A 27,106-nucleotide genomic window follows, 5' to 3' on the forward strand; every position below is an offset into this window, starting at 1 on the left:
GACTGTATAAATCTGTATGTAGTGAGCTCCCTCTAGTGGTGGCTGTATAAATCTGTATGTAATGAGCTCCTCCTAGTGGTGGCTGTATAAATCTGTATGTAGTGAGCTCCCTCTAGTGGTGGCTGTATAAATCTGTATGTAGTGAGCTCCCTCTAGTGGTGGCTGTATAAATCTGTATGTAGTGAGCTCCCTCTAGTGGTGACTGTATAAATCTGTATGTAGTGAGCTCCCTCTAGTGGTGGCTGTATAAATCTGTATGTAGTGAGCTTCCTCTAGTGGTGACTGTATAAATCTGTATGTAGTGAGCTCCCTCTAGTGGTGACTGTATAAATCTGTATGTAGTGAGCTCCGCCTAGTTGTGACTGTATAATCTGTATGTACTGAGCTCCCCCTAATGGTGACTGTATAAATCTGTATGTAGTGAGCTCCCTCTAGTGGTGACTGTATAAATCTGTATGTAGTGAGCTCCCTCTAGTTGTGACTGTATAAATCTGTATGTAGTGAGCTCCCTCTAGTGGTGGCTGTATAAATCTGTATGTAGTGGGCTCCCTCTAGTGGTAACTGTATAAATCTGTATGTAGTGAGCTCCCACTAGTGGTGGCTGTATAAATCTGTATTTAGTGAGCTCCCCCTAGTGGTGGCTGTATAAATCTGTATGTAGTGAGCTCCCCCTAGTGATGGCTGTATAAATCTGTATGTAGTGAGCTCCCTCTAGTGGTGACTGTGTTAATCTGTATGTAATGAGCTCCCCCTAGTGGTGACTGTATAAATCTGTATATAGTGAGCTCCCTCTAGTGGTGACTGTATAAATCTGTATATAGTTAGCCTCTAGTGGTGACTGTGTTAATCTGTATGTAGTGGGCTCCCTCTAGTGGTGGCTGTATAAATCTGTATGTAGTGAGCTCCCTCTAGTGGTGGCTGTATAATCTGTATGTAGTGTGCTCCCCTTAGTGGTGGCTGTATAAATCTGTATGTAGTGAGCTCCCTCTAGTGGTGGCTGTATAAATCTGTATATAGTGAGCTCCCTCTAGTGGTGGCTGTATAAATCTGTATGTAGTGAGCTCCTCCTAGTGGTGACTGTATAAATCTGTATGCAGTGAGCTCCCTCTAGTGGTGGCTGTATAAATCTGTATGCAGTGAGCTCCCTCTAGTGGTGACTGTATAAATCTGTATGTAGTGAGCTCCCTCTAGTGGTGGCTGTATAAATCTGTATGTAATGAGCTTCCTCTAGTGGTGGCTGTATAAATCTGTATGTAGTGAGCTCCTCCTAGTGGTGACTGTATAAATCTGTATGTAGTGAGCTCCCTCTAGTGGTGGCTGTATAAATCTGTATGTAGTGAGCTTCCTCTAGTGGTGACTGTATAAATCTGTATGTAGTGGGCTCCCTCTAGTGGTGACTGTATAAATCTGTATGTAGTGAGCTCCCTCTAGTGGTGGCTGTATAAATCTGTATGTAGTGAGCTCCCTCTAGTGGTGGCTGTATAATCTGTATGTAGTGTGCTCCCCTTAGTGGTGGCTGTATAAATCTGTATATAGTGAGCTCCCTCTAGTGGTGGCTGTATAAATCTGTATGTAGTGAGCTCCTCCTAGTGGTAACTGTATAAATCTGTATGTAGTGAGCTCCTCCTAGTGGTGACTGTATAAATCTGTATGTAGTGAGCTCCCTCTAGTGGTGACTGTATAAATCTGTATGTAGTGAGCTCCCTCTAGTGGTGACTGTATAAATCTGTATGTAGTGAGCTCCCTCTAGTGGTGGCTGTATAAATCTGTATGTAGTGAGCTCCCTCTAGTGGTGGCTGTATAAATCTGTATGTAGTGAGCTCCCTCTAGTGGTGGCTGTATAAATCTGTATGTAGTGAGCTCCCTCTAGTGGTGGCTGTATAAATCTGTATGTAGTGAGCTCCCTCTAGTGGTGACTGTATAAATCTGTATGTAGTGAGCTCCCTCTAGTGGTGGCTGTATAAATCTGTATGTAGTGAGCTCCCTCTAGTGGTGACTGTATAAATCTGTATGTATTGAGCTCCGCCTAGTTGTGACTGTATAAATCTGTATGTAGTGAGCTCCCTCTAGTGGTGGCTGTATAAATCTGTATGTAGTGAGCTCCCTCTAGTGGTGACTGTATGAATCTGTATGCAGTGAGCTCCCTCTAGTGGTGGCTGTATAAATCTGTATGTAGTGAGCTCCCTCTAGTGGTGACTGTATAAATCTGTATGTAGTGAGCTCCCTCTAGTGGTGACTGTATAAATCTGTATGTAGCGAGCTCCCTCTAGTGGTGGCAGTATAAATCTGTATGTAGTGAGCTCCCTCTAGTGGTGGCTGTATAAATCTGTATGTAGTGAGCTCCCCCTAGTGGTGGCTGTATAAATCTGTATGTAGTGAGCTCCCCCTAGTGGTGACTGTATAAATCTGTATGTAATGAGCTCCTCCTAGTGGTGACTGTATAAATCTGTATGTAGTGAGCTCCCTCTAGTGGTGGCTGTATAAATCTGTATGTAGTGAGCTCCCTCTAGTGGTGACTGTATAAATCTGTATGTAGTGAGCTCCCTCTAGTGGTGGCTGTATAAATCTGTATGTAATGAGCTCCTCCTAGTGGTGGCTGTATAAATCTGTATGTAGTGAGCTCCCTCTAGTGGTGGCTGTATAAATCTGTATGTAGTGAGCTCCCTCTAGTGGTGACTGTATAAATCTGTATGTAGTGAGCTCCCTCTAGTGGTGGCTGTATAAATCTGTATGTAGTGAGCTCCCTCTAGTGGTGACTGTATAAATCTGTATGTAGCGAGCTCCCTCTAGTGGTGACTGTATAAATCTGTATGTAGCGAGCTCCCTCTAGTGGTGGCAGTATAAATCTGTATGTAGCGAGCTCCCTCTAGTGGTGGCTGTATAAATCTGTATGTAGTGAGCCCCCCCTAGTGGTGACTGTATAAATCTGTATGTAGTGAGCTCCCTCTAGTGGTGACTGTATATATCTGTATGTAGTGAGCTCCCTCTAGTGGTGACTGTATAAATCTGTATGTAGTGAGCTCCCTCTAGTGGTGACTGTATAAATCTGTATGTAGTGAGCTCCCTCTAGTGGTGGCTGTATATATCTGTATGTAGTGAGCTCCCTCTAGTGGTGGCTGTATAAATCTGTATGTAGTGAGCTCCCCCTAGTGGTGACTGTATAAATCTGTATGTAGTGAGCTCCTCCTAGTCGTGGCTGTATAAATCTGTATGTAGTGAGCTCCCTCTAGTGGTGGCTGTATAAATCTGTATGTAGTGAGCTCCTCCTAGTGGTGGCTGTATAAATCTGTATGTAGTGAGCTCCCTCTAGTGGTGGCTGTATAAATCTGTATGTAGTGAGCTCCTCCTAGTCGTGGCTGTATAAATCTGTATGTAGTGAGCTCCCTCTAGTGGTGGCTGTATAAATCTGTATGTAGTGAGCTCCTCCTAGTGGTGGCTGTATAAATCTGTATGTAGTGAGCTCCTCCTAGTCGTGGCTGTATAAATCTGTATGTAGTGAGCTCCCTCTAGTGGTGGCTGTATAAATCTGTATGTAATGAGCTCCTCCTAGTGGTGGCTGTATAAATCTGTATGTAGTGAGCTCCCTCTAGTGGTGGCTGTATAAATCTGTATGTAGTGAGCTCCCTCTAGTGGTGACTGTATAAATCTGTATGTAGTGAGCTCCCTCTAGTGGTGACTGTATAAATCTGTATGTAGCGAGCTCCCTCTAGTGGTGACTGTATAAATCTGTATGTAGCGAGCTCCCTCTAGTGGTGGCAGCATAAATCTGTATGTAGCGAGCTCCCTCTAGTGGTGGCTGTATAAATCTGTATGTAGTGAGCCCCCCCTAGTGGTGACTGTATAAATCTGTATGTAGTGAGCTCCCTCTAGTGGTGACTGTATAAATCTGTATGTAGTGAGCTCCCTCTAGTGGTCGCTGTATAAATCTGTATGTAGTGAGCTCCCTCTAGTGGTGACTGTATAAATCTGTATGTAGTGAGCTCCCTCTAGTGGTGGCTGTATATATCTGTATGTAGTGAGCTCCCTCTAGTGGTGGCTGTATAAATCTGTATGTAGTGAGCTCCCCCTAGTGGTGACTGTATAAATCTGTATGTAGTGAGCTCCTCCTAGTCGTGGCTGTATAAATCTGTATGTAGTGAGCTCCCTCTAGTGGTGGCTGTATAAATCTGTATGTAGTGAGCTCCTCCTAGTGGTGGCTGTATAAATCTGTATGTAGTGAGCTCCCTCTAGTGGTGGCTGTATAAATCTGTATGTAGTGAGCTCCCTCTAGTGGTCGCTGTATAAATCTGTATGTAGTGAGCTCCCTCTAGTTGTCGCTGTATAAATCTGTATGTAGTGAGCTCCCTCTAGTGGTGGCTGTATAAATCTATGTAGTGAGCTCCCTCTAGTGGTGGCTGTATAAATCTGTATGTAGTGAGCTCCTCCTAGTGGTGGCTGTATAAATCTGTATGTAGTGAGCTCCACCTAGTGGTGACTGTATAAATCTGTATGTAGTGAGCTCCCTCTAGTGGTGGCTGTATAAATCTGTATGTAGTGAACTCCCTCTAGTGGAGGCTGTATAAATCTGTATGTAGTGAGCTCCCTCTAGTGGTGGCTGTATAAATCTGTATGTAGTGAGCTCCCTCTAGTGGTGACTGTATAAATCTGTATGTAGTGAGCTCCCTCTAGTGTTGGCTGTATAAATCTGTATGTAGTGAGCTCCCTCTAGTGGTGGCTGTATAAATCTGTATGTAGTGAGCTCCCTCTAGTGGTGGCTGTATAAATCTGTATGTAGTGAGCTCCCTCTAGTGGTGGCTGTATAAATCTGTATGTAGTGAGCTCCCTCTAGTGGTGGCTGTATAAATCTGTCTGTAGTGAGCTCCCTCTAGTGGTGGCTGTATAAATCTGTATGTAGTGAGCTCCCTCTAGTGGTGGCTGTATATATCTGTATGTAGTGAGCTCCCTCTAGTGGTGGCTGTATAAATCTGTATGTAGTGAGCTCCCTCTAGTGGTGGCTGTATAAATCTGTATGTAGTGAGCTCCCTCTAGTGGTGGCTGTATAAATCTGTATGTAGTGAGCTCCCTCTAGTGGTGGCTGTATAAATCTGTATGTAGTGAGCTCCCTCTAGTGGTGACTGTATAAATCTGTATGTAGTGAGCTCCCTCTAGTGGTGGCTGTATATATCTGTATGTAGTGAGCTCCCTCTAGTGGTGGCTGTATAAATCTGTATGTAGTGAGCTCCCCCTAGTGGTGACTGTATAAATCTGTATGTAGTGAGCTCCTCCTAGTCGTGGCTGTATAAATCTGTATGTAGTGAGCTCCTCCTAGTGGTGGCTGTATAAATCTGTATGTAGTGAGCTCCCTCTAGTGGTCGCTGTATAAATCTGTATGTAGTGAGCTCCCTCTAGTGGTCGCTGTATAAATCTGTATGTAGTGAGCTCCCTCTAGTGGTCGCTGTATAAATCTGTATGTAGTGAGCTCCCTCTAGTGGTGGCTGTATAAATCTATGTAGTGAGCTCCCTCTAGTGGTGGCTGTATAAATCTGTATGTAGTGAGCTCCTCCTAGTGGTGGCTGTATAAATCTGTATGTAGTGAGCTCCACCTAGTGGTGACTGTATAAATATGTATGTAGTGAGCTCCCTCTAGTGGTGGCTGTATAAATCTGTATGTAGTGAGCTCCCTCTAGTGGTGGCTGTATAAATCTGTATGTAGTGAGCTCCCTCTAGTGGTGGCTGTATAAATCTGTATGTAGTGAGCTCCCTCTAGTGGTGACTGTATAAATCTGTATGTAGTGAGCTCCCTCTAGTGGTGGCTGTATAAATCTGTATGTAGTGAGCTCCCTCTAGTGGTGGCTGTATAAATCTGTATGTAGTGAGCTCCCTCTAGTGGTGGCTGTATAAATCTGTATGTAGTGAGCTCCCTCTAGTGGTGGCTGTATAAATCTGTATGTAGTGAGCTCCCTCTAGTGGTGACTGTATAAATCTGTATGTATTGAGCTCCGCCTAGTTGTGACTGTATAAATCTGTATGTAGTGAGCTCCCTCTAGTGGTGACTGTATAAATCTGTATGTAGTGAGCTCCCTCTAGTGGTGGCTGTATAAATCTGTATGTAGTGAGCTCCCTCTAGTGGTGACTGTATAAATCTGTATGTAGTGAGCTCCCTCTAGTGGTGACTGTATAAATCTGTATGTAGCGAGCTCCCTCTAGTGGTGGCAGTATAAATCTGTATGTAGTGAGCTCCCTCTAGTGGTGGCTGTATAAATCTGTATGTAGTGAGCTCCCCCTAGTGGTGGCTGTATAAATCTGTATGTAGTGAGCTCCCCCTAGTGGTGACTGTATAAATCTGTATGTAATGAGCTCCTCCTAGTGGTGACTGTATAAATCTGTATGTAGTGAGCTCCCTCTAGTGGTGGCTGTATAAATCTGTATGTAGTGAGCTCCCTCTAGTGGTGACTGTATAAATCTGTATGTAGTGAGCTCCCTCTAGTGGTGGCTGTATAAATCTGTATGTAATGAGCTCCTCCTAGTGGTGGCTGTATAAATCTGTATGTAGTGAGCTCCCTCTAGTGGTGGCTGTATAAATCTGTATGTAGTGAGCTCCCTCTAGTGGTGACTGTATAAATCTGTATGTAGTGAGCTCCCTCTAGTGGTGGCTGTATAAATCTGTATGTAGTGAGCTCCCTCTAGTGGTGGCTGTATAAATCTGTATGTAGCGAGCTCCCTCTAGTGGTGACTGTATAAATCTGTATGTAGCGAGCTCCCTCTAGTGGTGGCAGTATAAATCTGTATGTAGCGAGCTCCCTCTAGTGGTGGCTGTATAAATCTGTATGTAGTGAGCCCCCCCTAGTGGTGACTGTATAAATCTGTATGTAGTGAGCTCCCTCTAGTGGTGACTGTATATATCTGTATGTAGTGAGCTCCCTCTAGTGGTGACTGTATAAATCTGTATGTAGTGAGCTCCCTCTAGTGGTGACTGTATAAATCTGTATGTAGTGAGCTCCCTCTAGTGGTGGCTGTATATATCTGTATGTAGTGAGCTCCCTCTAGTGGTGGCTGTATAAATCTGTATGTAGTGAGCTCCCCCTAGTGGTGACTGTATAAATCTGTATGTAGTGAGCTCCTCCTAGTCGTGGCTGTATAAATCTGTATGTAGTGAGCTCCCTCTAGTGGTGGCTGTATAAATCTGTATGTAGTGAGCTCCTCCTAGTGGTGGCTGTATAAATCTGTATGTAGTGAGCTCCCTCTAGTGGTGGCTGTATAAATCTGCATGTAGTGAGCTCCTCCTAGTCGTGGCTGTATAAATCTGTATGTAGTGAGCTCCCTCTAGTGGTGGCTGTATAAATCTGTATGTAGTGAGCTCCTCCTAGTGGTGGCTGTATAAATCTGTATGTAGTGAGCTCCTCCTAGTCGTGGCTGTATAAATCTGTATGTAGTGAGCTCCCTCTAGTGGTGGCTGTATAAATCTGTATGTAATGAGCTCCTCCTAGTGGTGGCTGTATAAATCTGTATGTAGTGAGCTCCCTCTAGTGGTGGCTGTATAAATCTGTATGTAGTGAGCTCCCTCTAGTGGTGACTGTATAAATCTGTATGTAGTGAGCTCCCTCTAGTGGTGACTGTATAAATCTGTATGTAGCGAGCTCCCTCTAGTGGTGACTGTATAAATCTGTATGTAGCGAGCTCCCTCTAGTGGTGGCAGTATAAATCTGTATGTAGCGAGCTCCCTCTAGTGGTGGCTGTATAAATCTGTATGTAGTGAGCCCCCCCTAGTGGTGACTGTATAAATCTGTATGTAGTGAGCTCCCTCTAGTGGTGACTGTATAAATCTGTATGTAGTGAGCTCCCTCTAGTGGTCGCTGTATAAATCTGTATGTAGTGAGCTCCCTCTAGTGGTGACTGTATAAATCTGTATGTAGTGAGCTCCCTCTAGTGGTGGCTGTATATATCTGTATGTAGTGAGCTCCCTCTAGTGGTGGCTGTATAAATCTGTATGTAGTGAGCTCCCCCTAGTGGTGACTGTATAAATCTGTATGTAGTGAGCTCCTCCTAGTCGTGGCTGTATAAATCTGTATGTAGTGAGCTCCCTCTAGTGGTGGCTGTATAAATCTGTATGTAGTGAGCTCCTCCTAGTGGTGGCTGTATAAATCTGTATGTAGTGAGCTCCCTCTAGTGGTGGCTGTATAAATCTGTATGTAGTGAGCTCCCTCTAGTGGTCGCTGTATAAATCTGTATGTAGTGAGCTCCCTCTAGTGGTCGCTGTATAAATCTGTATGTAGTGAGCTCCCTCTAGTGGTGGCTGTATAAATCTATGTAGTGAGCTCCCTCTAGTGGTGGCTGTATAAATCTGTATGTAGTGAGCTCCTCCTAGTGGTGGCTGTATAAATCTGTATGTAGTGAGCTCCACCTAGTGGTGACTGTATAAATCTGTATGTAGTGAGCTCCCTCTAGTGGTGGCTGTATAAATCTGTATGTAGTGAACTCCCTCTAGTGGAGGCTGTATAAATCTGTATGTAGTGAGCTCCCTCTAGTGGTGGCTGTATAAATCTGTATGTAGTGAGCTCCCTCTAGTGGTGACTGTATAAATCTGTATGTAGTGAGCTCCCTCTAGTGGTGGCTGTATAAATCTGTATGTAGTGAGCTCCCTCTAGTGGTGGCTGTATAAATCTGTATGTAGTGAGCTCCCTCTAGTGGTGGCTGTATAAATCTGTATGTAGTGAGCTCCCTCTAGTGGTGGCTGTATAAATCTGTATGTAGTGAGCTCCCTCTAGTGGTGGCTGTATAAATCTGTCTGTAGTGAGCTCCCTCTAGTGGTGGCTGTATAAATCTGTCTGTAGTGAGCTCCCTCTAGTGGTGGCTGTATAAATCTGTATGTAGTGAGCTCCCTCTAGTGGTGGCTGTATAAATCTGTATGTAGTGAGCTCCCTCTAGTGGTGGCTGTATAAATCTGTATGTAGTGAGCTCCCTCTAGTGGTGGCTGTATAAATCTGTATGTAGTGAGCTCCCTCTAGTGGTGGCTGTATAAATCTGTATGTAGTGAGCTCCCTCTAGTGGTGACTGTATAAATCTGTATGTAGTGAGCTCCCTCTAGTTGTCGCTGTATAAATCTGTATGTAGTGAGCTCCCTCTAGTGGTGACTGTATAAATCTGTATGTAGTGAGCTCCCTCTAGTGGTGGCTGTATATATCTGTATGTAGTGAGCTCCCTCTAGTGGTGGCTGTATAAATCTGTATGTAGTGAGCTCCCCCTAGTGGTGACTGTATAAATCTGTATGTAGTGAGCTCCTCCTAGTCGTGGCTGTATAAATCTGTATGTAGTGAGCTCCCTCTAGTGGTGGCTGTATAAATCTGTATGTAGTGAGCTCCTCCTAGTGGTGGCTGTATAAATCTGTATGTAGTGAGCTCCCTCTAGTGGTCGCTGTATAAATCTGTATGTAGTGAGCTCCCTCTAGTGGTCGCTGTATAAATCTGTATGTAGTGAGCTCCGTATAAATCTGTATGTAGTGAGCTCCCTCTAGTGGTCGCTGTATAAATCTGTATGTAGTGAGCTCCCTCTAGTGGTGGCTGTATAAATCTATGTAATGAGCTCCCTCTAGTGGTGACTGTATAAATCTGTATGTAGTGAGCTCCTCCTAGTGGTGGCTGTATAAATCTGTATGTAGTGAGCTCCACCTAGTGGTGACTGTATAAATATGTATGTAGTGAGCTCCCTCTAGTGGTGGCTGTATAAATCTGTATGTAGTGAGCTCCCTCTAGTGGTGGCTGTATAAATCTGTATGTAGTGAGCTCCCTCTAGTGGTGGCTGTATAAATCTGTATGTAGTGAGCTCCCTCTAGTGGTGGCTGTATAAATCTGTATGTAGTGAGCTCCCTCTAGTGGTGGCTGTATAAATCTGTCTAGTGAGCTCCCTCTAGTGGTTGCTGTATAAATCTGTATGTAGTGAGCTCCCTCTAGTGGTGGCTGTATAAATCTGTATGTAGTGAGCTCCCTCTAGTGGTGACTGTATAAATCTGTATGTAGTGAGCTCCCTCTAGTGGTGACTGTATAAATCTGTATGTAGTGAGCTCCCTCTAGTGGTGGCTGTATAAATCTGTATGTAGTGAGCTCCCTCTAGTGGTGGCTGTATAAATCTGTCTGTAGTGAGCTCCTCCTAGTGGTGGCTGTATAAATCTGTATGTAGTGAGCTCCCTCTAGTGGTGACTGTATAAATCTGTATGTAGTGAGCTCCCTCTAGTGGTGGCTGTATAAATCTGTATGTAGTGAGCTCCCTCTAGTGGTGGCTGTATAAATCTGTCTGTAGTGAGCTCCTCCTAGTGGTGGCTGTATAAATCTGTATGTAGTGAGCTCCCTCTAGTGGTGGCTGTATAAATCTGTCTGTAGTGAGCTCCTCCTAGTGGTGGCTGTATAAATCTGTATGTGGTGAGCTCCCTCTAGTGGTGGCTGTATAAATCTGTATGTAGTGAGCTCCCTCTAGTGGTGGCTGTATAAATCTGTATGTAGTGAGCTCCCTCTAGTGGTGGCTGTATAAATCTGTATGTAGTGAGCTCCCTCTAGTGGTGGCTGTATAAATCTGTATGTAGTGAGCTCCCTCTAGTGGTGGCTGTATAAATCTGTCTAGTGAGCTCCCTCTAGTGGTGGCTGTATAAATCTGTATGTAGTGAGCTCCCTCTAGTGGTGGCTGTATAAATCTGTATGTAGTGAGCTCCCTCTAGTGGTGACTGTATAAATCTGTATGTAGTGAGCTCCCTCTAGTGGTGACTGTATAAATCTGTATGTAGTGAGCTCCCTCTAGTGGTGGCTGTATAAATCTGTATGTAGTGAGCTCCCTCTAGTGGTGGCTGTATAAATCTGTCTGTAGTGAGCTCCTCCTAGTGGTGGCTGTATAAATCTGTATGTAGTGAGCTCCCTCTAGTGGTGACTGTATAAATCTGTATGTAGTGAGCTCCCTCTAGTGGTGGCTGTATAAATCTGTATGTAGTGAGCTCCCTCTAGTGGTGGCTGTATAAATCTGTCTGTAGTGAGCTCCTCCTAGTGGTGGCTGTATAATTCTGTATGTAGTGAGCTCCCTCTAGTGGTGGCTGTATAAATCTGTCTGTAGTGAGCTCCTCCTAGTGGTGGCTGTATAAATCTGTATGTGGTGAGCTCCCTCTAGTGGTGGCTGTATAAATCTGTATGTAGTGAGCTCCCTCTAGTGGTGACTGTATAAATCTGTATGTAGTGAGCTCCCTCTAGTGGTGGCTGTGTAAGGCTGGGTGCCCACGTAGCGTTTTTCAAGCGTTTATGCTGCGTACAAAAATCCGCAGCATATCATTTAATTTTGCAGAAATGCAGCAGAAATTTTCTGCATCGTGGGCACATAGCATTTCTGCATCTCCCTGGCAGAAAAAACGCATGCAGATTGACAAGCGCTTTCCAGGCGATAGCATCACTTGGAAAGTGCTTGACAACTAGATCACACTGTATAAATCCATGCAAACAGCAAACAGCATGGATTTATACAGTGTGACCGTAAAACAATGCTTAAAATAAAGCTATACTCACCCCCGAGGCCCCGGCGTGGCTGCAGCACTCGTTCCTGGCTGGTTCCCGGCTGCCGGCATATCGCGAGACAGAGCGGTGAAGGGCCTGCGGTCACATGACTGTGACGTCACCACAGGTCCTCAAGCGATGCCGGCATTCAGAGAGAAGCCGCCGGACAGGTGAATATAAACTTTGTTATTTTATTTTTTTTTACAGGTACAATGGTACCCAGGTCTGGATGAGAGTCTCCTCTCCTCCAGAACTGGGTACCATCCGCACATAGAGACGCATAGAATCCGCTTGTACAAATGTACAGTCGCGGTTTCTGTGCGTCTCAATGCAAGTCAATGGCGGACGTTCCGCTGCACTTCTGCAAAATTAAATGACATGCTGCGGATTTTTGTACGCAGCATAAACGCTGCGGAAAAATCCGCAGCATGTGCATAGAACATGCGGAATCCCCTTTGGGACCATGGGGTGCGGATTACCTAGCGTTTTACAAGCGTTTACGCTGCGGAAATTCCACAGCATATACGCTTGAAAGACGCTACGTGGGCACCCAGCCTTAATCTCTATGTAGTGAGCTCCCTCTAGTGGTGACTGTATAAATCTGTATGTAGTGAGCTCCCTCTAGTGGTGGCTGTATAAATCTGTATGTAGTGAGCTCCCTCTAGTGGTGACTGTATAAATCTGTATGTAGTGAGCTCCCCCTAATGGTGACTGTATAAATCTGTATGTAGTAAGCTCCCTCTAGTGGTGACTGTATAAATCTGTATGTAGTAAGCTCCCTCTAGTGGTGACTGTATAAATCTGTATGTAGTGAGCTCCCTCTAGTGGTAGCTGTATAAATCTATATGTAGGCAGCTCCCCCTAGTGGTGGCTGTATGAATTTGTATGTCAGCGGGAACCTTCCTGGTCATGTGATGGACACAGACGCACCGAAAAGTCGATACTGGGACTATTATGACGCGTCCATCGTACGACCACGACAGATTTTTATTAACATAAATGATGTTATTAAATGACAGCAAGCAGAGATCTTACCCTCCATTAAAAGTTTTAGATCAAAAGCATGTTAAGAAATAGATGCACTTGATATAGATGTGCACATGAGACTCCAGAGCGCCATCCAGAGGAGGCCGCCATATGTCATCATCTCATCTCGCCTCTTATAGTGTAAAGCCGCAGACAACCAGGGGAAGTGTCACCATAATCCCTGCGACCTCGAGTCTCTGAGCCACCTGCTAGAGGAAGGGTACTACAACTCCATAGTGAGTATCAGCCCCGCACCGCACCCCCAGCCCCCAACCCTCATCAACCAATCACTCCTCATTATCCTCTGCTCAGGCCACGTTCAACGATGACCTGGTGTGGATCATCCAGCAAACAACGAAAAGCGGCAAATTGGATGAAGACGGGGAAGCTGTGAAAACCTTGTATGTTAAGGTCAGTATTATACTCCAGAGCTGCACTCACTATTCTGCTAGTGCAGTCACTGTGTACATACATTACATTACTGATCCTGAGTTACATCCTGTATTATACTCCAGAGCTGCACTCACTATTCTGCTGGTGCAGTCACTGTGTACATACATTACTGCTCCTGAGTTACATCCTGTATTATACTCCAGAGCTGCACTCACTATTCTGCTGGTGCAGTCACTGTGTACATACATTACATTACTGATCCTGACTTACCTCCTGAATTATACTCCAGAGCTGCACACACTATTCTGCTGGTGCAGTCACTGTGTACATACATTACAATACTGATCCTGAGTTACATCCTGTATTATACTCCAGAGCTGCACTCACTATTCTGCTGGTGGAGTCACTGTGTACATAAATTACATTACTGATCCTGAGTTACATCCTGTATTATACTCCAGAGCTGCACTCACTATTCTGCTGGTGCAGTCGCTGTGTACATACATTACTGATCCTGAGTTACATCCTGTATTATACTCCAGAGCTGCTCTCACTATTCTGCTGGTGCAGTCGCTATGTACATACATTTCATTACTGATCCTGAGTTAAAACCTGTATTATACTCCAGAGCTGCACTCACTATTCTGCTGGTGCAGTCATTGTGTACATACATTACATTACTGATCCTGATTTACATCCTGTATTATGCTCCAGAGCTGCACTCACTATTCTGCTGGTGCAGTCACTGTGTACATACATTACATTACTGATCCTGAGTTACATCCTGTATTATACTCCAGAGCTGCTCTCACTATTCTGCTGGTGCAGTCACTGTGTACATACATTACATTACTGATCCTGAGTTACATCCTGTATTATACTCCAGAGCTGCACTCACTATTCTGCTGGTGCAGTCACTGTGTACATACATTACATTACTGATCCTGAGTTACATCCTGTATTATACTCCAGAGCTGCACTCACTATTCTGCTGGTGCAGTCACTGTGTACATACATTACATTACTGATCCTGAGTTACATCCTGTATTATACTCCAGAGCTGCACTCACTATTCTGCTGGTGCAGTCACTGTGTACATACATTACATTACTGATCCTGAGTTACATCCTGTATTATACTCCAGAGCTGCACTCACTATTCTGCTGGTGCAGTCACTGTGTACATACATTACATTACTGATCCTGACTTACATCCTGCATTATACTCCAGAGCTGCACTCACTATTCTGCTGGTACAGTCACTGTGTATATACATTACATTACTGATCCTGAGTTACATCCTGTATTATACTCCAGAGCTGCACTCAATATTCTGCTGGTGCAGTCACTGTGTACATAAATTACATTACTGATCCTGAGTTACATCCTGTATTATACCCCAGAGCTGCTCTCAATATTCTGCTGGTGCAGTCACTGTGTACATACATTACATTACTGATCCTGAGTTACATCCTGTATTATACTCCAGAGCTGCACTCACTATTCTGCTGGTGCAGTCACTGTGTACATACATTACATTACTGATCCTGAGTTACATCCTATATTATACTCCAGAGCTGCACTCACTATTCTGCTGGTGCAGTCACTGTGTACATACATTACATTACTGATCCTGACTTACCTCCTGAATTATACTCCAGAGCTGCACACACTATTCTGCTGGTGCAGTCACTGTGTACATACATTACAATACTGATCCTGAGTTACATCCTGTATTATACTCCAGAGCTGCACTCACTATTCTGCTGGTGGAGTCACTGTGTACATACATTACATTACTGATCCTGAGTTACATCCTGTATTATACTCCAGAGCTGCACTCACTATTCTGCTGGTGCAGTCGCTGTGTACATACATTACTGATCCGGAGTTACATCCTGTATTATACTCCAGAGCTGCACTCACTATTCTGCTGGTTCAGTCACTGTGTACATAAATTACATTACTGATCCTGAGTTACATCCTGTATTATACTCCAGAGCTGCACTCACTATTCTGCTGGTGCAGTCACTGTGTACATAAATTACATTACTGATCCTGAGTTACATCCTGTATTATACTCCAGAGCTGCACTCACTATTCTGCTGGTGTAGTCACTGTGTACATACATTACATTACTGATCCTGAGTTACATCCTGTATTATACTCCAGAGCTGCTCTCACTATTCTGCTGGTGTAGTCACTGTGTACATACATTACATTACTGATCCTGAGTTACATCCTGTATTATACTCCAGAGCTGCACTCACTATTCTGCTGGTGCAGTCACTGTGTACATAAATTACATTACTGATCCTGAGTTACATCCTGTATTATACTCCAGAGCTGCACTCACTATTCTGCTGGTGCAGTCACTGTGTACATAAATTACATTACTGATCCTGAGTTACATCCTGTATTATACTCCAGAGCTGCACTCACTATTCTGCTGGTGTAGTCACTGTGTACATACATTACATTACTGATCCTGAGTTACATCCTGTATTATACTCCAGAGCTGCACTCACTATTCTGCTGGTGCAGTCACTGTGTACATACATTACATTACTGATCCTGTACTGATCCTGAGTTACATCCTGTATTATACTCCAGAGCTGCACTCACTATTCTGCTGGTGCAGTCACTGTGTACATACATTACATTACTGATCCTGAGTTACATCCTGTATTATACTCCAGAGCTGCACTCACTATTCTGCTGGTGCAGTCACTGTGTACATACATTACATTACTGATCCTGACTTACCTCCTGAATTATACTCCAGAGCTGCACACACTATTCTGCTGGTGCAGTCACTGTGTACATACATTACAATACTGATCCTGAGTTACATCCTGTATTATACTCCAGAGCTGCACTCACTATTCTGCTGGTGGAGTCACTGTGTACATACATTACATTACTGATCCTGAGTTACATCCTGTATTATACTCCAGAGCTGCACTCACTATTCTGCTGGTGCAGTCGCTGTGTACATACATTACTGATCCTGAGTTACATCCTGTATTATACTCCAGAGCTGCTCTCACTATTCTGCTGGTGCAGTCGCTGTGTACATACATTTCATTACTGATCCTGAGTTAAAACCTGTATTATACTCCAGAGCTGCACTCACTATTCTGCTGGTGCAGTCATTGTGTACATACATTACTGATCCTGATTTACATCCTGTATTATCCTCCAGAGCTGCACTCACTACTCTGCTGGTGTAGTCACTATGTACATACATTACATTACTGATCCTGTACTGATCCTGAGTTACATCCTGTATTATACTCCAGAGCTGCACTCACTATTCTGCTGGTGCAGTCACTGTGTATATACATTACATTACTGATCCTGAGTTACATCCTGTATTATACTCCAGAGCTGCACTCACTGTTCTGCTGGTGCAGTCACTGTGTATATACATTACATTACTGATCCTGAGTTACATCCTGTATTATACTCCAGAGCTGCACACACTATTCTGCTGGTGCAGTCACTGTGTACGTACATTACATTACTGATCCTGAGTTACATCCTGTATTATACTCCAGAGCTGCACTCACTATTCTGCTGGTGCAGTCGCTGTGTACATACATTACTGATCCTGTACTGATCCTGAGTTACATCCTGTATTATACTCCAGAGCTGCACTCACTATTCTGCTGGTGCAGTCGCTGTGTACATACATTTCATTACTAATCCTGAGTTACATCCTGTATTATACTCCAGAGCTGCACTCACTATTCTGCTGGTGCAGTCACTGTGTACATACATTACATTACTGATCCTGAGTTACATCCTGTATTATGCTCCAGAGCTGCACTCACTATTCTGCTGGTGCAGTCACTGTGTACATACATTACTGATCCTGTACTGATCCTGAGTTACATCCTGTATTATACTCCAGAGCTGCACTCACTATTCTGCTGGTGCAGTCGCTGTGTACATACATTGCATTACTGATCCTGAGTTACATCCTGTATTATACTCCAGAGCTGCACTCACTATTCTGCTGGTGCAATCGCTGTGTACACACATTACATTACTGATCCTGAGTTACATCCTGTATTATATTCCAGAGCTGCACTCAATATTCTGCTGGTGCAGTCGCTGTGTACATACATTACATTACTGATCCTGAGTTGCATCCTGTATTATACTCCAGAGCTGCACTCACTATTCTGCTTGTGCAGTCACTGTGTACATACATTACATTACTGATCCTGAGTTACATCCTGTATTATATTCCATAGCTGCACTCACTATTCTGCTGGTGCAGTCACTGTATACATACATTACATTACTGATCCTGAGTTACATCCTGTATTATACTCTAGAGCTGCACTCACCATTCTGCTGGTGCAGTCATTGTGTACAAAGATTACATTACTAATCCTGAGTTACATTCTGTATTATACTGCAGAGCTGCACTCACTATTCTGCTGGTGCAGTCACTGTGTACATACATTACATTACTGATCCTGAGTTACATCCTGTATTATACTCCAGAGCTGCACTCATTATTCTGCTGGTGCAGTCACTGTGTACATACATTACATTACTGATCCTGAGTTACATCCTGTATTATACTCCAGAGCTGCACTCACTATTCTGCTGGTGCAGTCACTGTGTACATACATTACATTACGGATCCTGAATTACATCCTGTATTATACTCCAGAACTGCACTCACTATTCTGCTGGTGCAGTCACTGTGTACATACATTACATTACTGATCCTGAGTTACATCCTGTATTATACTCCAGGGCTGCACTCCCTATTCTGCTGGTGCAGTCACTGTGTACATACATTACTGATCCTGAGTTACATCCTGTATTATACTCCAGAGCTGCACTCACTATTCTGCTGGTGCAGTCACTGTGTGCATACATTACATTACTGATCCTGAGTTACATCCTGTATTATACTCCAGAGCTGCACTCACTATTCTGCTGGTGCAGTCACTGTATACATACATTACATTACTGATCCTGTACTGATCCTGAGTTACATCCTGTATTATCCTCCAGAGCTGCACTCACTATTCTGCTCGTGCAGTCACTGTGTACATAGATTACATTACTGATCCTGGGTTACATCCTGTATTATACTCCAGAGCTGCACTCACTATTCTGCTGGTGCAGTCACTGTGTATATACATTACATTACTGATCCTGAGTTACATCCTGTATTATACTCCAGAGCTGCACTCATTATTCTGCTGGTGCAGACACTGTGTATGTACATTACATTACTGATCCTGAGTTACATCCTGTATTATACTCCAGAGCTGCACTCACTATTCTGCCTGTGCAGTCACTGTGTACATAAATTACATTACTGATCCTGAGTTACATCCTGTATTATACTCCAGAGCTGCACTCACTATTCTGCTGGTGCAGTCACTGTGTACATAAATTACATTACTGATCCGGAGTTACATCCTGTATTATACCCCAGAGCTGCACTCACTATTCTGCTGGTGCAGTCACTGTGTACATACCATACATTACTGATCCGGAGTTACATCCTGTATTATACCCCAGAGCTGCTCTCACTATTCTGCTGGTGCAGTCACTGTGTACATACATTACTGATCCTGAGTTACATCCTGTATTATACTCCAGAGCTGCACTCACTATTCTGCTGGTGCAGTCACTGTGTACATACATTACATTACTGATCCTGAGTTACATCCTGTATTATACTCCAGAGCTGCACTCACTATTCTGTTGGTGCAGTCACTGTGTACATAAATTACATTACTGATCCTGAGTTACCTCCTGTATTATACTCCAGAGCTGCACTCACTATTCTACTGGTGCAGTCACTGTGTACATACATTACATTACTGATCCTGAGTTACCTCCTGTATTATACTCGAGAGCTGCGCTCACTATTCTGCTGGTGCAGTCACTGTGTACATAAATTACTGATCCTGAGTTACATTCTGTATTTTACTCCAGAGCTGCACTCACTATTCTGCTGGTGCAGTCACTGTGTACATACATTACATTACTGATCCTGTACTGATCCTGAGTTACATCCTGTATTATACTCCAGAGCTGCACTCACTATTCTGCTGGTGCAGTCACTGTGTACATACATTACATTACTGATCCTGAGTTACATCCTGTATTATATTCCAGAGCTGCACTCACTATTCTGCTGGTGCAGTCGCTGTGTACATACATTACTGATCCTGAGTTGCATCCTGCATTATACTCCAGAGCTGCACTCACTATTCTGCTTGTGCAGTCACTGTGTACATACATTACTGATCCTGAGTTACATCCTGTATTATATTCCAGAGCTGCACTCACTAATCTGCTGGTGCAGTCACTGTGTACATACATTACATTACTGATCCTGAGTTACATCCTGTATTATACTCCAGAGCTGCACTCACTATTCTGCTTGTGCAGTCACTGTGTACATACATTACTGATCCTGAGTTACATTCTGCATTATACTCCAGAGCTGCACTCACTATTCTGCTGGTGAAGTCACTGTGTACATACATTACATTACTGATCCTGAGTTACATCCTGTATTATACTCCAGAGCTGCACTCACTATTCTGCTGGTGGAGTCACTGTGTACATACATTACATTACTGATCCTGAGTTACATCCTGTATTATACCCCAGAGCTGCACTCGCTATTCTGCTGGTGAAGTCACTGTGTACGTACATTACATTACTGATCCTGAGTTACATCCTTTATTATACTCCAGAGCTGCACTCAATATTCTGCTGGTGCAGTCACTGTGTACATACATTACATTACTGATCCTGTACTGATCCTGAGTTACATCCTGTATTATACTCCAGAGCTGCACTCACTATTCTGCTGGTGCAGTCGCTGTGTACATACATTGCATTACTGATCCTGAGTTACATCCTGTATTATACTCCAGAGCTGCACTCACTATTCTGCTGGTGCAGTCGCTGTGTACATAAATTACATTACTGATCCTGAGTTGCATCCTGTATTATACTCCAGAGCTGCACTCACTATTCTGCTTGTGCAGTCACTGTGTACATACATTACATTACTGATCCTGAGTTACATCCTGTATTATACCCCAGAGCTGCACTCACTATTCTGCTGGTGAAGTCACTGTGTACATACATTACATTACTGATCCTGAGTGACATCCTGCATTATACTCCAGAGCTGCACTCCCTATTCTGCTGGGGCAGTCACTGTGTACATACATTACTGATCCTGAGTTACATCCTGTATTATACTCCAGAGCTGCACTCACTATTCTACTGGGGCAGTCATTGTGTACATACATTACTGATCCTGAGTTACATCCTGTATTATACTCCAGAGCTGCACTCACTATTCTGCTGGTGCAGTCACTGTGTACATAAATTACTGATCCTGAGTTACATCCTGTATTATACTCCAGAGCTGCGCTCACTATTCTGCTGGTGCAGTCGCTGTGTACATACATTACATTACTGATCCTGAGTTACATCCTGTATTACACTCCAGAGCTGCGCTCACTATTCTGCTGGTGCAGTCGCTGTGTACATACATTGCATTACTGATCCTGAGTTACATCCTGTATTATACTCCAGAGCTGCACTCACTATTCTGCTGGTGCAGTCGCTGTGTACATAAATTACATTACTGATCCTGAGTTGCATCCTGTATTATACTCCAGAGCTGCACTCACTATTCTGCTTGTGCAGTCACTGTGTACATACATTACATTACTGATCCTGAGTTACATCCTGTATTATACCCCAGAGCTGCACTCACTATTCTGCTGGTGAAGTCACTGTGTACATACATTACATTACTGATCCTGAGTTACATCCTGCATTATACTCCAGAGCTGCACTCCCTATTCTGCTGGGGCAGTCACTGTGTACATACATTACTGATCCTGAGTTACATCCTGTATTATACTCCAGAGCTGCACTCACTATTCTACTGGGGCAGTCATTGTGTACATACATTACTGATCCTGAGTTACATCCTGTATTATACTCCAGAGCTGCACTCACTATTCTGCTGGTGCAGTCACTGTGTACATAAATTACTGATCCTGAGTTACATTCTGTATTATACTCCAGAGCTGCACTCACTATTCTGCTGGTGCAATCACTGTGTACATACATTACATTACTGATCCTGAGTTACATCCTGTATTATACTCCAGAGCTGCACTCACTATTCTGCTGGTGCAGTCACTGTGTACATACATTACATTACTGATCCTGAGTTACATCCTGTATTATATTCCAGAGCTGCACTCCCTATTCTGCTGGTGCAGTCGCTGTGTACATACATTACATTACTGATCCTGAGTTACATCCTTTATTATACTCCAGAGCTGCACTCACTATTCTGCTGGTTCAGTCACTGTGTACATAAATTACATTACTGATCCTGAGTTACATCCTGTATTATACTCCAGAGCTGCACTCACTACTCTGCTGGTGTAGTCACTGTGTACATACATTACATTACTGATCCTGAGTTACATCCTGTATTATATTCCAGAGCTGCACTCACTATTCTGCTGGTGCAGTCGCTGTGTACATACATTACATTAGTGATCCTGAGTTGCATCCTGCATTATACTCCAGAGCTGCACTCGCTATTCTGCTTGTGCAGTCACTGTGTACATACATTACTGATCCTGAGTTACATCCTGTATTATATTCCAGAGCTGCACTCACTAATCTGCTGGTGCAGTCACTGTGTACATACATTACTGATCCTGAGTTACATCCTGTATTATACTCTAGAGCTGCACTCACCATTCTGCTGGTGCAGTCATTGTGTACATACATTACATTACTGATCCTGAGTTACATCCTGTATTATACTCCAGAGCTGCACTCACTATTCTGCTGGTGCAGTCACTGTGTACATACATTACTGATCCTGAGTTACATTCTGCATTATACTCCAGAGCTGCACTCACTATTCTGCTGGTGCAGTCACTGTGTACATACATTACTGATCCTGTACTGATCCTGAGTTACATCCTGTATTATACTCTAGAGCTGCACTCACTATTCTGCTGGTGTAGTCACTGTGTACATACATTACATTACTGATCCTGAGTTACATCCTGTATTATACCCCAGAGCTGCACTCACTATTCTGCTGGTGAAGTCACTGTGTACATACATTACATTACTGATCCTGAGTTACATTCTGCATTATACTCCAGAGCTGCACTCACTATTCTGCTTGTGCAGTCACTGTGTACATACATTACATTACTGATCCTGAGTCACCTCCTGCATTATACTCCAGAGCTGCACTCACTATTCTGCTGGTGCAGTCACGGTGTACATACATTACTGATCCTCAGTTACATCCTGTATTATACTCCAGAGCTGCACTCACTATTCTACTGGGGCAGTCATTGTGTACATACATTACTGATCCTGAGTTACATCCTGTATTATACTCCAGAGCTGCACTCACTATTCTACTGGGGCAGTCACTGTGTACATACATTACTGATCCTGAGTTACATCCTGTATTATACTCCAGAGCTGCACTCACTATTCTGCTGGTGCAGTCACTGTGTACATACATTACATTACTGATCCTGAGTTACATCCTGTATTATACTCCAGAGCTGCACTCACTATTCTGCTGGTGCAGTCACTGTGTACATATATTACATTACTGATCCTGACTTACCTCCTGTATTATACCCCAGAGCTGCACTCACTATTCTGCTGGTGCAGTCACTGTGTACATACATTACATTACTGATCCTGTACTGATCCTGAGTTACATCCTGTATTATACTCCAGAGCTGCACTCACTATTCTGCTGGTGCAGTCACTGTGTATATACATTACATTACTGATCCTGAGTTACATCCAGTATTATACTCCAGAGCTGCACTCACTATTCTGCTGGTGCAGTCACTGTGTACATACATTACATTACTGATCCTGAGTTACATCCTGTATTATACTCCAGAGCTGCACTCACTGTTCTGCTGGTGCAGTCACTGTGTATATACATTACATTACTGATCCTGAGTTACATCCTGTATTATACTCCAGAGCTGCACACACTATTCTGCTGGTGCAGTCACTGTGTACATACATTACATTACTGATCCTGAGTTACATCCTGTATTATACTCCAGAGCTGCACTCACTATTCTGCTGGTGCAGTCACTGTGTACGTACATTACATTACTGATCCTGAGTTACATCCTGTATTATACTCCAGAGCTGCACTCAATATTCTGCTGGTGCAGTCGCTGTGTACATACATTACTGATCCTGTACTGATCCTGAGTTACATCCTGTATTATACTCCAGAGCTGCACTCACTATTCTGCTGGTGCAGTCACTGTGTACATACATTACATTACTGATCCTGAGTTACATCCTGTATTATGCTCCAGAGCTGCACTCACTATTCTGCTGGTGCAGTCACTGTGTACATACATTACATTACTGATCCTGAGTTACATCCTTTATTATACTCCAGAGCTGCACTCACTATTCTGCTGGTGCAGTCACTGTGTACATACATTACATTACTGATCCTGTACTGATCCTGAGTTACATCCTGTATTATACTCCAGAGCTGCACTCACTATTCTGCTGGTGCAGTCGCTGTGTATATACATTACATTACTGATCCTGAGTTACATCCAGTATTATACTCCAGAGCTGCACTCACTATTCTGCTGGTGCAGTCGCTGTGTACATACATTACATTACTGATCCTGAGTTACATCCTGTATTATACTCCAGAGCTGCACTCACTGTTCTGCTGGTGCAGTCACTGTGTATATACATTACATTACTGATCCTGAGTTACATCCTGTATTATACTCCAGAGCTGCACACACTATTCTGCTGGTGCAGTCACTGTGTACATACATTACATTACTGATCCTGAGTTACATCCTGTATTATACTCCAGAGCTGCACTCACTATTCTGCTGGTGCAGTCACTGTGTACGTACATTACATTACTGATCCTGAGTTACATCCTGTATTATACTCCAGAGCTGCACTCACTATTCTGCTGGTGCAGTCGCTGTGTACATACATTACTGATCCTGTACTGATCCTGAGTTACATCCTGTATTATACTCCAGAGCTGCACTCACTATTCTGCTGGTGCAGTCACTGTGTACATACATTACATTACTGATCCTGAGTTACATCCTGTATTATGCTCCAGAGCTGCACTCACTATTCTGCTGGTGCAGTCACTGTGTACATACATTACATTACTGATCCTGAGTTACATCCTGTATTATACTCCAGAGCTGCACTCACTATTCTGCTGGTGCAGTCACTGTGTACGTACATTACATTACTGATCCTGAGTTACATCCTGTATTATACTCCAGAGCTGCACTCACTATTCTGCTGGTGCAGTCACTGTGTACATACATTACATTACTGATCCTGAGTTACATCCTGTATTATACTCCAGAGCTGCACTCACTATTCTGCTGGTGCAGTCACTGTGTACGTACATTACATTACTGATCCTGAGTTACATCCTGTATTATACTCCAGAGCTGCACTCACTATTCTGCTGGTGCAGTCACTGTGTACATACATTACATTACTGATCCTGAGTTACATCCTGTATTATGCTCCAGAGCTGCACTCACTATTCTGCTGGTGCAGTCACTGTGTACATACATTACATTACTGATCCTGAGTTACATCCTGTATTATACTCCAGAGCTGCACTCACTATTCTGCTGGTGCAGTCACTGTGTACGTACATTACATTACTGATCCTGAGTTACATCCTGTATTATACTCCAGAGCTGCACTCACTATTCTGCTGGTGCAGTCACTGTGTACATACATTACATTACTGATCCTGAGTTACATCCTGTATTATACTCCAGAGCTGCACTCACTCTTCTGCCGATGCAGTCACTGTGTACATACATTACATTACTGATCCTGAGTTACATCCTGTATTATACTCTAGAGCTGCACTCACTATTCTGCTGGTGCAGTCACTGTGTACATACATTACATTACTGATCCTGAGTTACATCCTTTATTATACTCCAGAGCTGCACTCACTATTCTGCTGGTGCAGTCACTGTGTACATACATTACATTACTGATCCTGTACTGATCCTGAGTTACATCCTGTATTATACTCCAGAGCTGCACTCACTATTATGCTGGTGCAGTCGCTGTGTACATACATTGCATTACTGATCCTGAGTTACATCCTGTATTATACTCCAGAGCTGCACTCACTATTCTGCTGGTGCAGTCGCTGTGTACATACATTACATTACTGATCCTGAGTTGCATCCTGTATTATACTCCAGAGCTGCACTCACTATTCTGCTTGTGCAGTCACTGTGTACATACATTACATTACTGATCCTGAGTTACATCCTGTATTATACCCCAGAGCTGCACTCACTATTCTGCTGGTGAAGTCACTGTGTACATACATTACATTACTGATCCTGAGTTACATCCTGCATTATACTCCAGAGCTGCACTCCCTATTCTGCTGGGGCAGTCACTGTGTACATACATTACTGATCCTGAGTTACATCCTGTATTATACTCCAGAGCTGCACTCACTATTCTACTGGGGCAGTCATTGTGTACATACATTACTGATCCTGAGTTACATCCTGTATTATACTCCAGAGCTGCACTCACTATTCTGCTGGTGCAGTCACTGTGTACATAAATTACTGATCCTGAGTTACATTCTGTATTATACTCCAGAGCTGCACTCACTATTCTGCTGTGCAATCACTGTGTACATACATTACATTACTGATCCTGTACTGATCCTGAGTTACATCCTGTATTATACTCCAGAGCTGCACTCACTATTCTGCTGGTGCAGTCACTGTGTACATACATTACATTACTGATCCTGAGTTACATCCTGTATTATATTCCAGAGCTGCACTCCCTATTCTGCTGGTGCAGTCGCTGTGTAAATACATTACATTACTGATCCTGAGTTACATCCTTTATTATACTCCAGAGCTGCACTCACTATTCTGCTGGTTCAGTCACTGTGTACATAAATTACATTACTGATCCTGAGTTACATCCTGTATTATACTCCAGAGCTGCACTCACTACTCTGCTGGTGTAGTCACTGTGTACATACATTACATTACTGATCCTGAGTTACATCCTGTATTATATTCCAGAGCTGCACTCACTATTCTGCTGGTGCAGTCGCTGTGTACATACATTACATTACTGATCCTGAGTTGCATCCTGCATTATACTCCAGAGCTGCACTCACTATTCTGCTTGTGCAGTCACTGTGTACATACATTACTGATCCTGAGTTACATCCTGTATTATATTCCAGAGCTGCACTCACTAATCTGCTGGTGCAGTCACTGTGTACATACATTACATTACTGATCCTGAGTTACATCCTGTATTATACTCTAGAGCTGCACTCACCATTCTGCTGGTGCAGTCATTGTGTACATACATTACATTACTGATCCTGAGTTACATCCTGTATTATACTCCAGAGCTGCACTCACTATTCTGCTGGTGCAGTCACTGTGTACATACATTACTGATCCTGAGTTACATTCTGCATTATACTCCAGAGCTGCACTCACTATTCTGCTGGTGCAGTCACTGTGTACATACATTACATTACTGATCCTGAGTTACATCCTGTATTATACTCTAGAGCTGCACTCACTATTCTGCTGGTGTAGTCACTGTGTACATACATTACATTACTGATCCTGAGTTACATCCTGTATTATACCCCAGAGCTGCACTCACTATTCTGCTGGTGCAGTCACTGTGTACATACATTACATTACTGATCCTGAGTTACATCCTGTATTATACTCTAGAGCTGCACTCACTATTCTGCTGGTGTAGTCACTGTGTACATACATTACATTACTGATCCTGAGTTACATCCTGTATTATACCCCAGAGCTGCACTCACTATTCTGCTGGTGAAGTCACTGTGTACATACATTACATTACTGATCCTGAGTTACATTCTGCATTATACTCCAGAGCTGCACTCACTATTCTGCTTGTGCAGTCACTGTGTACATACATTACATTACTGATCCTGAGTCACCTCCTGCATTATACTCCAGAGCTGCACTCACTATTCTGCTGGTGCAGTCACTGTGTACATACATTACTGATCCTGAG

The 27,106-nt window shown here is 43.4% G+C and overlaps 1 protein-coding gene across 2 annotated transcripts in view; it reads left to right on the plus strand.

Annotated features, from left to right (window-relative positions):
• KMT2B (lysine methyltransferase 2B) overlaps positions 1 to 27,106 on the plus strand; it is a 79,972-nt gene that overhangs the window by 21,699 nt on the left and 31,167 nt on the right. For both annotated transcript variants that reach the window (XM_073655573.1, XM_073655574.1), the window contains exons 17-18: positions 12,668 to 12,763; positions 12,840 to 12,938. In XM_073655573.1, coding sequence (XP_073511674.1) covers positions 12,668 to 12,763; positions 12,840 to 12,938 — 195 coding nt within the window. The remainder of the gene's footprint in view (positions 1 to 12,667; positions 12,764 to 12,839; positions 12,939 to 27,106) is intronic.

This window comes from Phyllobates terribilis, unplaced genomic scaffold (assembly GCF_046119375.1).
Source record: "Phyllobates terribilis strain yellow unplaced genomic scaffold, ASM4611937v1 Scaffold_12__6_contigs__length_324123572, whole genome shotgun sequence".
Taxonomy (NCBI): Eukaryota; Metazoa; Chordata; class Amphibia; order Anura; family Dendrobatidae; genus Phyllobates; species Phyllobates terribilis.